General features: G+C 38.8%; 1 protein-coding gene across 1 annotated transcript in view; it reads right to left on the reverse strand.

The window, feature by feature from the left end:
* The window catches only part of itih4 (inter-alpha-trypsin inhibitor heavy chain family member 4), a 39,039-nt gene extending 24,158 nt beyond the window's left edge, over window positions 1-14,881 (reverse strand). Inside the window, exons 1-10 of the mRNA XM_002941932.5 lie at window positions 14,727-14,881; window positions 11,978-12,144; window positions 11,288-11,392; window positions 8,980-9,142; window positions 7,847-7,957; window positions 6,960-7,088; window positions 4,632-4,748; window positions 4,212-4,380; window positions 2,071-2,196; window positions 600-781 (exon numbers count right to left, since the gene is read on the reverse strand). Coding sequence (XP_002941978.4) covers window positions 600-781; window positions 2,071-2,196; window positions 4,212-4,380; window positions 4,632-4,748; window positions 6,960-7,088; window positions 7,847-7,957; window positions 8,980-9,142; window positions 11,288-11,392; window positions 11,978-12,144; window positions 14,727-14,798 — 1,341 coding nt within the window. The 5' untranslated portion in view covers window positions 14,799-14,881. The remainder of the gene's footprint in view (window positions 1-599; window positions 782-2,070; window positions 2,197-4,211; window positions 4,381-4,631; window positions 4,749-6,959; window positions 7,089-7,846; window positions 7,958-8,979; window positions 9,143-11,287; window positions 11,393-11,977; window positions 12,145-14,726) is intronic.
* Between the last annotated feature and the right edge of the window lie 1,583 nt (window positions 14,882-16,464).

Raw genomic sequence — 16,464 nt, forward strand, 5'->3', positions numbered from 1 at the left:
AAATTACGCCAGATGGACTTCCCTGTAATTGTGTCTAATTTGTGATGAAATGCACACACAGTTGCATTCATTTTGGCAAATCGGATGCAGTTGCAGATGTAAATGGGCCCTGGGGGTGTTAGAACAACAGAGCTGAGCTCAAATGCTTCTCTAAACCTTTCATCAAACTGCAAGCAGTAAGAGAGAATTCCTCAGTGCCACAAACAGAAACATTTCTATTCTATTGAGCTATTTTTTATCCTACTGCTTGGCTTTCCTGCCCCCATTTTAGCTACGTACTGCACTATGGGTAGGAGCCAAATGTATCCTGTGTCACTTGGGTTATTAAAGCCCTCTGACAAAGTAATGGGCAAAGTAAATAATATCTGAGACTCATCTATAACCCAAGTGCTATTGCAGATGCTGATGGAACAAGCAGCAGCAGGATGTTGCCTTTATGCTCCAAGCCAACACAATTGACAGCTCTGCCAATCTCTGAACATGGGAACCTCTGGCCTAATATCCTGTCTGCTGGGGTTTTGAAATTAAGGAATGAATTAAACAAAGCCCATGGAACTAGTTATATCGAGGACTCTCGTACTGCATGTTTAACATCCCACCTGTAACTGCAGAGCAGCATCCGAGTCTTCATATATCCGCCTTGCCAATCCTCCATTTTCCAAAGCCATTTTCTCCAAAAAATTAAAATCAACATCATTGCCAAATCCCAAACAGTACAGTGTGGTCTGTCTCTCATTGGCTTTTTTAACATTATTAATTATTTCATTGTGGTTAGTGACCCCTGTAAAAGATACACAGTGACTTAGAATGAACGCAATACAAACGGCGCATTTATATATATTTTTTGTTCCTAGTTAGAAGCAGTTCCAGACAACCTCATTGGCACCTTTCATTCATTTGGGCTAAGGAATGAGGTGGCAATATTTCTTTTGGTATCACTTGAACAGACCCAATTCTAATTTAAATCGTTGACTTCAATTAATATCTTGTAACATATAAATACAAGAATTTACAAATAGATCCCTATTATACATCCACTTCACAGTGCGTTTCTGGGATAGTCATACTGTAACCTGGGCAAGAACCAGTTAGTTATCTGCAAGCATACATTGTTTTAATGGAATTAGAATAATCATAGCATTCATCTGATTGGTTGCTGTGAATTATTGGGCAGTAAACAATATCAGGTATCTCTAGCCTCATTATCTGCAACAAAAATTTTGAATTTGTTTATTTTACATTTTTAGTACTACTAAACATAGTATATATGGCACGTGCATAACCATAGCGCTGCTACTATAGAGTCTATATGGGTCAGTTGATCAGATGAACTTAAACTTGATGGGTAGTTGTCTTTTTTTGAGACCATCTTAAATATTTTAAATAGAGCACACATCTAGATACACAATTGGGTCTTTGTAATGAATTATGAGATTTCCATAGTCACACAGGACTACATTTATTTATGTCTAAACCTATCAATTAGGCTTAATAAATAAGCCAGCTATTTTACATTGTTTTTTAGGCATTAATATTTTACAACTTTATAAATATGGTCTATAGTATGGTTGAAACAGTATTATTAAACGTAGAATTTTAAATCATTTTTGAATATTGTTCTACAGCTTTAATGCTTAGAAATTAGATAACTGAGATAAGTCACATCTGGTTTCTAGTTTAGATTTATTCGCTCCCAGCTACTTCCCTGCACTTTGGTATTAAAGCATCCATTAAGGCAATGTTGCTACTGAGTAATCCCTTTTGGACTGGAGATCAATCTCAGTCTACCAACACCATCTTGGTAGGGAGCTTAGAAAGGAAGGACCCCCCATTTTAACTTTCTTATTTCTCCAAACTATACCATTAGGAGTTGGCTGAATTGTTGTCTATGCTGTCCTGATGAAAGAGTTCACCCCAGCAACAGGTCCCACAATCCTTCTATAACCTGAGTACACACGGAACCAGTTAGCAGGGCTGCATACATGATATCTAACATGTGACATATACTTCATGAAACCTGCAACATTACAGTGGAGCAAAGTAAAACAATTAACTCCAGATATTGCTTACCAGATGTTGGCTCCCCATCTGATAGGAATAATATGATGGAAGTGCTTATTTTAGGCAATAGTTTATTCCTTGAGGTATTTTTGAGCATTTTCACTGCAGCAAGCAATGCCTTATTTATATCTGTGCCTGGATGGGGGCAAAAGAATTAATATTAATACGTTTTTGTAAAGCGCCATCATATATTGCATGGCATAAGATTGTTAAGCATATACAGTACTTAAGGGTAATCTCCTCCATGCACCATGTCATGTCTAGTAATAGACACAAATCACTCAAATATATGAGGTTCTGAATGTCCAAACAATGCATGCTTTTTACTCAACAGGACCCAGGTCTTGCCAACAAAATGCTAGAGACCTTGTACCATAAAGCAGTGGTTCCTAAACTGTCAGGCTGCCCCCTGGGTGGTTTAGATTCATGGTGAGGGGGCTGAAACTGAAACCCAGTTAGGGTGACAATTGGGAAGAATAGCCATTGGCTCTCCTAGATCACCTGAAAGGTCAGATTAAAGGCCTGATAGGGTGATATTTGGAGTGACTTTGCCTTTGTTGTTCTAGAAACTCTTGAAACTATGACTAAATGACTGATATACTGATATTTTCCTATATATGTGCATAGTACTCATTTTATTAACTAAGGGTGACCCTGGCCAAAAGTTAGACCTTCAAGTTGATCTTGAACTGAAAAATATTTGACAACCACTGCCCAAAGGTAGAAGAAAACAGTGTTAAATGACATCACATATCACAAATGATCTGGATTATCTTGTGACTATACAATATTGATAGTTTTTCTCTCAGTAGGCTTTACCCTGCAGGAGCTAACTGACACCATCTCTCATAGTTTGCATCGTGTATAAACAATAAGGATTGATAAGAACAAACATATTTCTTTGGTTTTTGTCCTTTGATTTTTAGGGACATTTTTACTAAAAGTGATGGCACAGATGAAGTTAGCAAAGCTATCAATTAGCATGAAGCATATACTAGTCACCTGGTTGAACCAGACATTTTATTGGTTGCCTAGACCTCTTAACAAATGGCTCTTGAGGATTGCATTTCCTGGAGGGCCCACTATTAAGTGTTTTTGGTGCACATTGATTCTAGATGCAAATGCTTTCGTTACTGGCATCCAGCAAATGATAGCTGCTGAACTCCTAAATGAGTAAATATAGCCTAGGCATTCATAGAATGGAGAGCAAAAATGTACATTTGTTTGAATAAATTATTTCCTTTTACTTCCCTGATGCATCCAGGAAAGTATTTGGGTCCGGTGCCACCCTGTGGTGGGGTCTCCAGATAAGGAGCCTTTCTGTTATTTGGATCTCCATACCTTAAGTCTACTAAAAAATAATTTAAATATTAAATAAACCCAATAGGATTTGTTTGCCTTGACTAAGGAGTTACAGTATTATATCCTAGTTGGGTTTAAGTATAAGGTACTGTTTTATTATTACAGAGAAAAGGGAATCATTTAACCATGAAATAAACCCAATAGGGCTGTTCTGCCCCCAATAAGGGGTAATTATATCTTAGTTGGGATCAAGTACAGGTACTGTTTTATTATTACAGAGAAAAAGGGAATCATTTAACCATTAAATAAACCCAATAGGGCTGTTCTGCCCCCAATAAGGGGTAATTATATCTTAGTTGGGATCAAGTACAAGGTACTGTTTTATTATTACAGAGAAAAGGGAATCATTTAACCATTAAATAAACCCAATAGGGCTGTTCTGCCCCCAATAAGGGGTAATTATATCTTAGTTGGGATCAAGTACAGGTACTGTTTTATTATTACAGAGAAAAGGGAATCATTTAACCATGAAATAAACCCAATAGGGCTGTTCTGCCCCCAATAAGGGGTAATTATATCTTAGTTGGGTTTAAGTACAAGGTACTGTTTTATTATTACAGAGAAAAAGGAAATCATTTTAAAAATGTTGAACTATTTGATTAAAATAATTCTATGGGAGTCTATGGGAGGTGGCCTTCCTGTAATTCTGAGCTTTCTGGATTATGGGTTTCCAGATAATGGGTCCTGTACCTGTGCTACAGTGTTACTAGTCTTGTTCAACTGCTGGCAGTTTATACACTATTAGCCATAAAGGAAAAACATTTTTTAACTAAGAAGGAATATTTTACCTCCTCTTGCTGAGATCTTTGAGACAAATTGTTTTGCCTTTATTATATTATCCGGCACAGCTTTTACTAGCGTGTTCTGCCACTTATCCACCTTGTCATCAAATATTAAAATTCCAAAATGATCTTCTTCTGGTAGATCTGCCAGGATTTTTAAGAAGGCTTCGTATGTCTATAAAGGGAAGTGTAAAGCAATATTATACAACATGAAATGATTATGCAGTGGAAATATATCGCTGGTCTAGAAATTAAGCATTCTGTATACACACGTCATGAAACGATCCGATAAATGTACCACAAGGTGGAACTCTTCTCACATAAGTCTTTTTCCAACTACAAACTTCACAGAAATGGTCATGATAGCAACAGAGTCTATAGTTTATCTTGAATTGGACAAAATCTAGCAGTTATACAAACATTTACCTGCTTAATTTTCTGCCCATGCATTGACCCACTGTGATCAATAACAAAGACAACATTCTTTGGCACTTTTTGAAGACTGGCAGGAGCAAAGTAATGCACAAAGTATCCATTGGAAATCTGCAAAATAACCATATTTATATCAATAATTAACTGACATGTTAAACCAGAAAATAATAAGCCATTTATTTATCAGAAAAAATGTAGAGCAGTGATGTCCAGCCTGCACCCATCACCATTTAGTTTTAATCTTGATTAAGATTATTATTGCTCTACACAAAATCTGTAGGAATTTGTCACATATTCAAAACCTTGACTAAATCGATGAATAAAAACAAGAAAGACACCATGCTGTGGTGGGTGTTATACCTTTTCAATATTTTATTATTGTGTAGTATGAACCTAATATTTTCGGTGGTGTATCCCAATGGCTCAGTCCTTTTATAACCTATCCACTGCATTCGTTTTCAGTAATGTGGACTGTAGTTAAGACATGCAAAACAAGTGGTATATAAAAAAAATATACCAATACTCAGCGCTCTCGGTGGTCTTGTGTGTGATCTTCGGTGCTGTTGAGATGTCCAAATGTATGCAGCTCCCTCTTAAACAACCGCTTTCATTGGGTCTCAAGTATGTATAGAGATGCAATAATGGAAGCACATAAAAAACACAAAAATAAAACACATATAGTGCAGATGGTAAAGACAAACTTGGCAATAGTGTGATGTATGCACGCATGCGCATCAAGCTCTTTTTTTTTGGTCTTGTACACTTCTCCAAAATTGTGAGTAGCCTGCTTTATGCAGCTTTTGTTCTTAATAAACGTTGTTACACTATCTCGTGTTTCTTTTCCTATTATATCCTATTGAGGATCCTGGTTCTACCTTCAATCAAAGTTCTACCTTGTCTATTTTGGTCCTCATCCATTGATATCTGGTGAGCATATATATATCACTAGCACTAGTGGGTGTGGATTTACTGTGCAAGTTTGTCTTTACCATCTGCACTATCTGTGTTTTATTTTTGTGTTTTTTATGCGCTTCCATTATTGCATCTGTATACATGTAGTTAAGACATGGTTTGTCAGATTTTGGTCTGGTTTAGAGAGTACTTTGAGTGACTGGCCTAATAAAAAGCACATCGGGCCAACCTGTATGTCTTTGCATGTGATTTGTTTAAGAATATTTTGTATCTGTTCCCAAAAATATGCTGAGGACAAGACAAGAGCAAAGGAATCCTAGGAACTGACACCCCCCGAGCATATGTCTTTGACACTGGGAAACACCCTATAACTGTAACTTTACAGGTTAATTATACCAAAACATCATTTGTACATTTGTCTAACACAGGTAACCATATTCAAAGCATTGCTCCAGATACTGTTCTGTTCTTGCAATTTCATCACCTTATCCAGGTCCTTCTCCCACTGAAGCATATACCTATCATCAGCTAGTCAGACCTGATAGGGAACCGAAGCCTTTACTTGCTTGTGTGAGTGTATGGCTGTGATTGGCTATCCCTACTGTGCTTCTGGCAGGGACTGTTAGGACACACCCACCCTTCATTTAAAACAGAGAACTGATCTATAGGGAGCTCCAATAAAGGGGCCATTTTACAGATAGGATTAATTTTTAGCCCAAAGTGAAACCAGCACCATATATTATTCATAATTGCCTACAGAATTAGGGTTTTTTCCATTAATCCAATATGTCTCCCTTAAAGCTAGCTGCTCAAAAGGGGGCAGTGGAGATTGGGGTTGCACCTGCAGAAATGGCCAGGTCATTAGAAGTTGTTTACATGAGTTTAACCAAAAGGTTAGATCACTATATTAGTTTTGAGGTTTTGTAGGTTCACGTGAAGGATAGAACAGGATGTAAGTGTATCCTGTAACTTAGAACCTCATTGTTTATAGAATGAGAGTTGGGTCCCTGGAGGGGGCCTGACTGAGTTGTTCAGATTTTCTGTAAATATGCTAGTGAGAAATAAAATACTGTGATTGCCCAGGGCAGGAACTAGGAGGAGGCAGAAGAAGCACACGTGGTCAGGGGGTGATTGGTACGTACCTCTTCTGCACCCCTAGTCTAGTCCCTTGCTTCCCTACCAACTGCTACTCAATTTACCCCATTCCAACCCCCACGCACACACTCATGAAGGGGGACGGGGTTGAGCGAGGATACTGTCTGTGTTGCCTAGGGCTTCAAGCCTGCTTGGCCTGGTACTGCTCCAACCTATGATGATAATCTGAGGGATGGAGCAACGATCTGATTTATTTGTATGCACTGAATGGTTACCATTATGTCCAGATTATATGTTATGATCTGAATAAGTTACCTGAATGTTTCCAGCTACATTTTCCCTCTTGACATCATATTTTATTAAAAAGTCACCATCAAGCAGTGTTTCTGTGCATTCAGGACAAGTGCGCTGCTGGTCCATCGTTGGCTTGAATGTGATTTGGGCCTGCAGATCAGATAGAAGTCCCTATCAAGTAAATCTGCTTGTATATCTGCTTTTTAGTTTTTACCATACACAGGTATGGGATCCGTTATTCCAATTTTTCTCTGTAATAATAAAACTTTTACTTGATCCCAAATAAGATATAATGGGGCCAATTCACTAAAGGTCTTAACACATAGTTTTATGTGTTAAAAAGTGTTTGTTAATTAAGTACCAATTCATCAAAGTAATTTCGCATGCGTTACTACTCATAAAGCGTGCGCAAAAATCTCAATTATCGCAAAGTGTTATGTCGATTGAATTGTGATAATTATCTAATAGAAATAATACTAACGCATAATTCACAGACATATTTGAAATATCGCAATAAATATCGCGCATGAAATATCGCGATAATTTGTGCTAATATTAACACCTACTTGGAGTAGGCGTTACTCAAAAAACATTGCGGTTCGTAAGTGTTTTTGAAGACAAGATGGAGTTTGCAGTCGGAGTATGTGATCGCCCTAGAGTGATGCATCCTACAGTTTTCAGGGAAAGATCAACTCTAGAGGGATTATCAGAGGAGGAAATAGTGAGTCGCTATAGGTTAAGCGCATGCTAAAAATAACACTTGTTTTTTCGGCCTTTAGTGAATCAGCCCCAGTGTATCTTTATTGGAGGCAAAACTATTGATCTTAATTAATGTTGAAATGATTATTTAGTAGATTTTAGGTATGGAGCATTCTGGATAACAGATCCCATATCTGTAAACCCATTACCTGATTCTCTGTGCGATTTATATGGACAACATCAGTCAATTCATTAGTGATGAATGTGCCATGAGCTTCCAAAAAACGAATCCCTTGAGGCTCTGTAACGTGTGCATTGATCTGTAAAACACATTTGGCTCATTAACACTATGCAAATTTGCTGTAGTGCAATAATCCATAGAAACCAATCAAACATTTTCTTTCAGTATTCAGCCTGCAGTAGACTGACACAAAGCTAATTGCTGATTGTCTTCGATAGGCCACTGCACTGATGAAAATGTATGTCTATTGTACTCGAGTATAAGCCAATCCGAATATAAGCCGAGGTACCTAATTTTACCTAAGAAAACTGGAAAAACTTATTGACTCGAGTATAAGCCTAGGGAAATGCAGCAGCTACTGCTAAGTTTTAACATCAAAATGAATACCAATAAAATTACATTAATTGAGGCATCAGTGGGGTATATGTTTTTCAATATTTATTTCAAAGAAAAACAGTAAACTAGCTCTGTAAGCGGAGAAGAGGGTCAACAAAAACAATATGAGTACTACCCCACGCTCATTGCACATTGGCAAACTGGCAGCAGACCCAGTCCCAGAGGAGATGTAAGGGGGAATAAGTATTGCTAGTGGGAGCCTAGGCCAGGGCACTGGAGGGTCTGGTTGCAGGTGGCCTAATTTGCACACAAAGGAGAGAGGGTGCTAGTCTAGAGGGACCCATGGCACCCGACTCGAGTATAAGCCGAGGGTGACTTTTTCAGCACATTTTGGGTGCTGAAAAACTGGGCTTATACTCGAGTATATACAGTATTTATTAGCTCATCATTTAAAAAAAAATTACAATTCAATAACTATGGCAAAGTTTCCCAAAGTAGTCTAAATGCATGATAGGCTGAGATCTGTGGTGAATACTAATTTGCTGGTCTAGATAATCATAAAATCCCAGCCTTAACGCTGGATAGGGTGAGAGGGGGGTGAGGGGTGCCTATTTGCTAACATAAAGGAGAAAAAGTAGGGCAGAAATGCTGTACATTTTGTTTTGGGCTTCCAAAGGACCAATATCAGGAGCTGGGATCGCCCAGTGTAACGCCACCTTAAATCTTTGAAAAAGACCATTGACAGTAAAAGCAGGGTGACTTCACCTGGAAGTTTTCTACAAGCTGTTTAGGTTTAACTTTGAAAGCCAGTTCATAATTCCCAAGAGAACGTTTCAGTAGCTCCTCATAAGTCAGTACAAATATGGCATTTGCAAAGGCAGCAACATTCACTGTGATTTTAAAATGTTCCATTTTCCTTCCTGTAGACCTGGATTTATTCAAAACACAAGAGCATTAGCAACACAAGTAAAATAACTTAGATCAAAGCAGTTATTTGCAAACTTTCTTTTTTTTTTTATATATTCTTTCTTTATTGATTTTCTGAACAAATAAAGGGGATACAGAAGGAAAAAAAAGGGGGAAAAGGGGGGGGACAGTCAAAGCAGATCACAGACCAAAAACTTTTCCTTAACAATAGTTTCTATCAACAAGTGTAAATTTACCCTGCACAATGTCTTGTAGTTTCTATTTTCGTCAATGGCTTTCCTGATATACTAGTCAAAGGGAGTTTGATTTAATAAAATTATGCCATGGTTCCCAGATTTTCCAGTAGAGCGTGCTTGTTTTATGTAAAATATGAGTGATCTCTTCCATTTTTCTAGTGTCTTCCACTAGGTTAACCCACTCCGTGAAGGACGGGGGTATCACCGATTTCCAATTGCATGGGATCAGGGTTTTCGCAGCATGGAGTAAATGAAGAGTGAGTGGGTCGGAAATAACTGACTTTCCTCGGGTAATAAAATATAAAAGAATCATTGGGCCCTCTAAATCCTGTAATGCCGTCCGAGTAATATTGGCTATTACTGAAATAATTTTAGCCCAGAATTGTCTTAATATAGGGCAAGTAAGCCAAATATGTGAGTGAGTTCCTATATCAGACCCACATCTCCAGCAAGAGTCTGGACTATCTCTGTACATTTTTCTTAACTTTACTGGAGTATAATGCCATCTAGTGACCAATTTATAGTTCATTTCTCTCACTCTCGCAGCCCGGGAGGATTTATGAATTATAGAAAAAAATTTCTCCCAGTCTCGTTCATTTATTTCTACATTTAAGTCGTTTTCCCACTCTAACTGGAATGCCTGTTTCCTCATCGATATATTTTGAATAAGTAATTTATATAACAACGAGATTGGTTTGTCTATCAGACTGGGTTGCTCCATAAGACTTTCCCATTTTGTAGGGACCCTATCCCACCCCTCCTCCTTGTGTGTGGAGATGTAATGATAAATCTGTTGATAATTCCACCCATCTCGGGGGTTCTTCCCCCACTTTTCTTGTATCTCGAATATTTGCAAACTTTCACTCAAGCCTCCCATATTTTTGGCATATATGCACTGTTTTTGAGGGAACTTATGTTTAAGAAGCAATGGAGTCTAATGTTTCCTGGTGGTCCACCAAAACACATACAGAGTAATTCAATAAGGTTTACGGGGGAAGGGTTAAAGGGGCAAAATTGTTCAACATGAGTTTAATTTAGGGTTTGTGCAATGGAGCAATCCAGACCCACTTACAATACACTGTGCATTTCATATATACAATAAAATTAATAACACAAGGATGATGGTAACATAGACACGTGTGCATTCTGTACATGTATGCCGGGGCACTGGCCTCAGGTGACAGCGCACCACAAGTTTCCAGGGGCAGCAAGTAGTATGTGCCATTGTGCCATTTAAGTAATACAATTCGCAGTGCACACAAACAAACCAAAGGCACACATACATGTTAGGTTACATCAGCCAATTAATGGACAAAGTTCTATCTTTTAATCCCATGCTTCTTCCAGTTAGAGCTGCATTATTTCCTGTCAGCTGATCTCTGAGGGAGCACACAGCCCATCACAAAATGGGGGCTCAAGGGAAAAGATGTAAAAGGGCAATATTTACTGATATATATATTCCAGTTTGGTAAGATTCTTTTATAGACCAATTAATATTATATAAACTATCGGTTGGTTAAGTATGCATTTATTCATTTAGGGGGTATAGTTTTCCCTTAAAAGATGAATTTCCAGTTATTATACCAGAAATTCAGCTGTTCTACTACTGCAATCTCTGCACTAGTGATGCACCCCCCGAAACCCCTTTTGGTTCAGGAAAAGTGAGTACTGGGGGGCAAAAGGGGGCAGCAATGTAAGGGCCATCTCATGTTGGCTTGGGGCATAGAATGGCCCATGTATGTATGTAACAAAAACTGGTGGAGCATGGACTTTGGAAGATTTGAAGTTGGATGATTCAGATATGTAATGTAACCTGGCATGCACATACACAAATCATTTAAATCTGTCAATGCATTCGACTGGCTGCCTTGCTATGAATTTTAGATAATAATATAAAAGCCAACACTTACTGAACCAAACCAGCGCTTTGTCCCTTGGATACTGCTTTTTGGTACTGCATTTTGGCCTCAGCCTTCTCCTTCACAGTCCCAATAGTTGTTACACTGTCCACAGTCCTTAAAAAATGCAATTGAACCAAGTGAATTTGTTGTACAAAAGGCTTAGCAGATATTTCCCCATATTTCTTTGCCATTTGCATGCACCCTTCTTTATGTCAGGCCTCCAGCACCATAGGCCAGTGCAGTTCAGCAGCTATTCACTCTGCTACCCATTGTTATCCATGGGGAATGACCTGCAGCAACCCTCCTGCATTTTAAGATGTGTTTATCAAATTCATGAAACCGTTGGATACCGCTGGATCCATCAAAATAACCATTTTCCATTTATAAGTGGGTTTTTCATATTTCATCTCTTTATTTAGGAACCCAAAGCAGAGCACAACTTTTAAGCTTAAGTGGCCATTACACTATAAGTTTGCACTCTATTGTCAGCAGAACATGATAGTGCTCTTGAAGGAGGCCTAGACACATACTAGACAACACTGCATATTTGTGTACTACAGTCAAAAAAGACAGTTTGAATTGCTTTGAGAATCTTTCCCTTTTCTGTGCCCCCCCCCCCCCCCCCCGTATCAGTATTGAGCAGTGGGTAAGCTGAAAACATTCCTGCATTCTGTGCCCGTTATCTTTTTACAAACTCACATGCTGAAATTGGTAATAAAGGCAGTTTTAGGCAATTCCACATCAAACACAGCCTCCCGAGACATATTAAGTTGATTCTGAAGTTCAGTTTTTATGATGGTGCGAGCAAAGCGAGATGTTATTCTGCAGTCAATATTCAAGCTCTGGATGATCATCGGCTGATTTTCCTTCAAAACAGTTTTCACAAAATGTGTTGGATTGTTATAGAGCAGCTCTATTCAGAATAATGCATTGTTATTTCACAAATATATATACTGTGGAAAGCCCTTTACATCACTTCGAGTATCCAAAGTAACGCAAAGTTTCCTCCTGCAGGCAACTTTGAGCAATCTATTGCAGGCGGCTCAACCGCTCCATGGGTTCTTACCCTTACAATGAATACTGTGTGTTATATATTCACTTGGGCTTATTCTTGAAATCTTATCAACAGTTACTATGTGCAACGTGAGCTCTCCCTAAGATCCCACTGACTTGTTAACATTGTTTGTGGCACAAGTAATAACTCTGAGATAATTACCTTGGAAGTCCTCAACTTCAGCTTTTCACCTAGTTTTTTAAAATTGTTTTTGAGGCCTTCCTTCAGTCGTCTAACTTTGGTATTTGTACCTATGTGTAGCAAGACCACCGGGTCTTCCCCAGCCCCTCCCAATTATCTGTCTACTCCAGTGATCCCCAACCAGTGGCTAGTGAGCAACATGTTGCTCCCCAACGCCTTGGATGTTGCTCTCAGTGGCCTCAAAGCATGGGCTCATTTTTTCTGATAATAAGGCAAGTTTTGGAGGCATAAAAACCAAGTATAATGCTAAACACAGCCTTCTGGGGCTAGTAAGTAGCCAATTATAGGTCTTCTTGTTACCCCCATGAACCTTTGTTCATGCTTGTGTTGCTCCCCAACACTTTCTCCATTTGAATGTGGCTCATGGGTATAAAAGATTGGGGATCCCTGGTCTACTCGATCGACCACATGCCGAACCCTAGCACCAGGCAATCAGCAGACAATTCGGCGTATAGGGTCCTTGCATCAGCTTACCCTATCCAACTGAATCCCCTATAACTTTCCTTCCCTCACCTGTATTAGAGACGCTGTCCCCCAACGGTGCTCTGAGAATCACCTTGCTCTACACATGCTAGTTTATAGCTGTTCTCCCCTGCCCTATAATTTACTGCAGAGTTCGTCTTCCTTCAATTACTTTCTTTATTGGTTTACCATAATGGAATATATGTATTAGCTCGTGTAAATAAAAATAAAGCTTGATACCGTGCATCTATACATTTGAAGTGCAAAACTAAACCATACTCCATATTCTCTCAGATGAAAGATTATCACCCGTTAAAAAAGTGATCCCCAACCAGTGGCTCAGGAGCAACATGTTTCCCACCAACCCCTTGGATGTTGCTCCAACTGGTCTCAAAGAAGGTGCTTATTTTTAAGTTCCTGGCTTGGAGGCAAGTCATAGTTGCATTAAAATCAGGTGTACTGCCAAACAGAACCTCATGTAACCTGTCAGGGGTACCAAATAGCTAATTATAGCCATTATTTGGCCCCCCAGAAACATGTTTCATGCTTGTGTTGTTCCTCAACTCTTTTTACATTTGAATGTGGCTTACAGGTAAAAGGTTGGGGATCACTGCATTAAAACATTGTATTGTATCAATGGATGGCAAATATGAGGCATCAATAAATAGATTGTGTGCCTTGCATTAGCATGTGTGTGCTGTTCCTCAGTTTGTATTGCAATACATACTTACAGTATTATTCCCATGGAGGTAATATTGGAAACAATTTTTTTTATTGGTGTCCCCAGTGTTGAGGTCATTTGAACAAAGTGTAGAGATTGTATGTTTAAAGGACACTGTGGGTCTAGAACATGAGTTCATAATCACTGTGAATAAGGCACACACACAAATGAGTGAACTAGCAAAGGGGCATAGTCCAGTAACTGCAGAGCCAAAAAGCAGTCATTTTTAACAGCAGCCCTTTATTGGGTAACCACACAACATGTTTTGGGACCTAAATCCCTTTATATATGAATTATTCAAAAACAAGTTTCGGTTAAAAATTACTACTTACGCAACTTTGTACCTTTATAATACTATTGTGTCTGCACAGTGGCACTTGGTGAGAGCATGAGCGTCAATAAAAGCTCATTCCTGTGTATGCACAAATTGCAATGACTTGACCTTCTTTAGGATTTATCCAACCCCCATATCAGTCATTGCTAAGGCATCTTAAGGCTGTAGAGATGCAGGTTTTTGTATCTGTATATGATAAGTTAACTATCATACAAATATCATACCAAGGCATCTGGCCTTTCTCTGATTAACGTGACATATAACCAAAAACATTCCAAATTCATTCATTGTATATGTTCAGTGATCAAGCAACCCCAAGCTACCCACCGTAAGAATTTAGGATTTGAGTGACATCTGTTAGTTATTATGGAACTTGTAATAAGGAACATGCATTCTAGGCTGTACTGAATATTATATCACTTTGTATAGTGGAATAATTAGTGCAAAGTATGTAGGTGCCAACTATTGTGCTACTCCCTGCCCCCCCCTCCAATGATTTACTAACAAATGCAAATACGTTATATGGGCAAGATTGCAGATCCCTTTCTAGTGTTTAATATCACTACAATGCAAAGAAAAGCCCTCTTGTGCTTCATTGAAGTCATCTTTGTTGCATGCCAGTTATATACAATTAGCAATAACAAAAACGCACACATAAAAAAAACATTATCCATACCTTGGTTCCATGGCTTAATGAACAGATGCACCAGATTATAAGCAAAAATACATAACTCTTCCTGTGATCCATAGTGAAATGTTAAATATAGAGAAAAACAGCCCGCTTGGTCTCATGGACCCTTCTAACTACTAAGTTAATTGGTAACTTTCTTCCCTGCAAGAATATTGGGAAACCCACTGGAATGTCAAACATTTGTTCTGTGTATTTATTACTTTTTCTTACCTTTTTTTTCCTTAAAAAACACAATAGTCAACATATTTGTTTTATAACGAGTTGGCGTGAAGTCTCTATCCATTGTATTTCTGAACAAAAGAATCGGTATCACTTCCAGAGAATAGCACTTTTGGCCTTGTGTCACATACAGAAACACTTCTTGCTAAATTCTGCTAAATATTTGTTCAGGGAATTTTTTTTTGGAAAAGAAACAGAACAAAACTATGTCAGTCTGAGATTTTAATCATAGTGTTATGTTTGGGTTTGTGTATCTTATCTTACTGCGGGGTCGGACTTGGCCCCCAGGGCACCAGGAAAAACTCCCCCAGCGCCCAGAACCGATCCCTGCTGGGGCTCCCTCGGCTGCCGGTGTCCCTCCCCTGACGCGTTTCACTTACGCGCTTAGGGGAGGATGTCAGGAGGGTGGCGGGGGCCCTGCGGGGGATGCAGCTGGCGGGGGCACCTTTGGGGGGTGCGGGGCTCCTGTCTTACTGCTTTCCATGAATTTCCCAATTACATTTGCAATTGGTCTTCATTTTTTATTATTTGCCGTTTTAATTGATTTCAATATTTGTTCAGCAGCTCTCCAGTTTGCAGTTTCAGCAGCTATCTGGTTGTTAGGGTTAAAATTACCTTAGCAACCAGGCAGTGCTTTGAATGGTATATGAATAGGAGAGGGCCAAGGGTATTCCGTAATTTGGATCTCCATACCTTAAGTCAGGGATCCCCAACCTTTTATACCCCTGAGCCACATTCAACTGTAAAAAGACTTGGGGAGCAACACAAGCATAAAACATGTTCCTGGGGTGCCAAATAAGGGCTGTTATTGGCTATTTGATAGACCCTATATGGACTGGCAGCATACAGAAAGTTCTGTTTGGCAGTACATCTGGTTTTTATGCAACCAAAGCTTGCCTCCAAGTCATGAATTCAAAAATAAACACCTGCTTTGAGGCCACTGGGAGCAACATCCAAGGGGTTGGAGAGCAACATGTTGCCCCTGAGCCACTGGTTGGGGACCACTGCCTTAAGTCTACTAAAAAAAAAATAAAACATTAATTAAACCCCATAGGATTGTTTTGTTTTGAATTATATCTTAGTTGGGATCAAGTACAGGTACTGTTTTATTATTACAGAGAAAAGGGAATCATTTAACCATTAAATAAACCCAATAGGGCTGTTCTGCCCCCAATAAGGGGTAATTATATCTTAGTTGGGATCAAGTACAGGTACTGTTTTATTATTACAGAGAAAAGGGAATCATTTAACCATTAAATAAACCCAATAGGGCTGTTCTGCCCCCAATAAGGGGTAATTATATCTTAGTTGGGATCAAGTACAGGTACTGTTTTATTATTACAGAGAAAAGGGAATCATTTAACCATTAAATAAACCCAATAGGGCTGTTCTGCCCCCAATAAGGGGTAATTATATCTTAGTTGGGATCAAGTACAGGTACTGTTTTATTATTACAGAGAAAAGGGAATCATTTAACCATTAAATAAACCCAATAGGGCTGTTC

The sequence above is a fragment of the Xenopus tropicalis genome, chromosome 4, assembly GCF_000004195.4.
Source record: "Xenopus tropicalis strain Nigerian chromosome 4, UCB_Xtro_10.0, whole genome shotgun sequence".
Lineage (NCBI taxonomy): Eukaryota > Metazoa > Chordata > Amphibia > Anura > Pipidae > Xenopus > Xenopus tropicalis.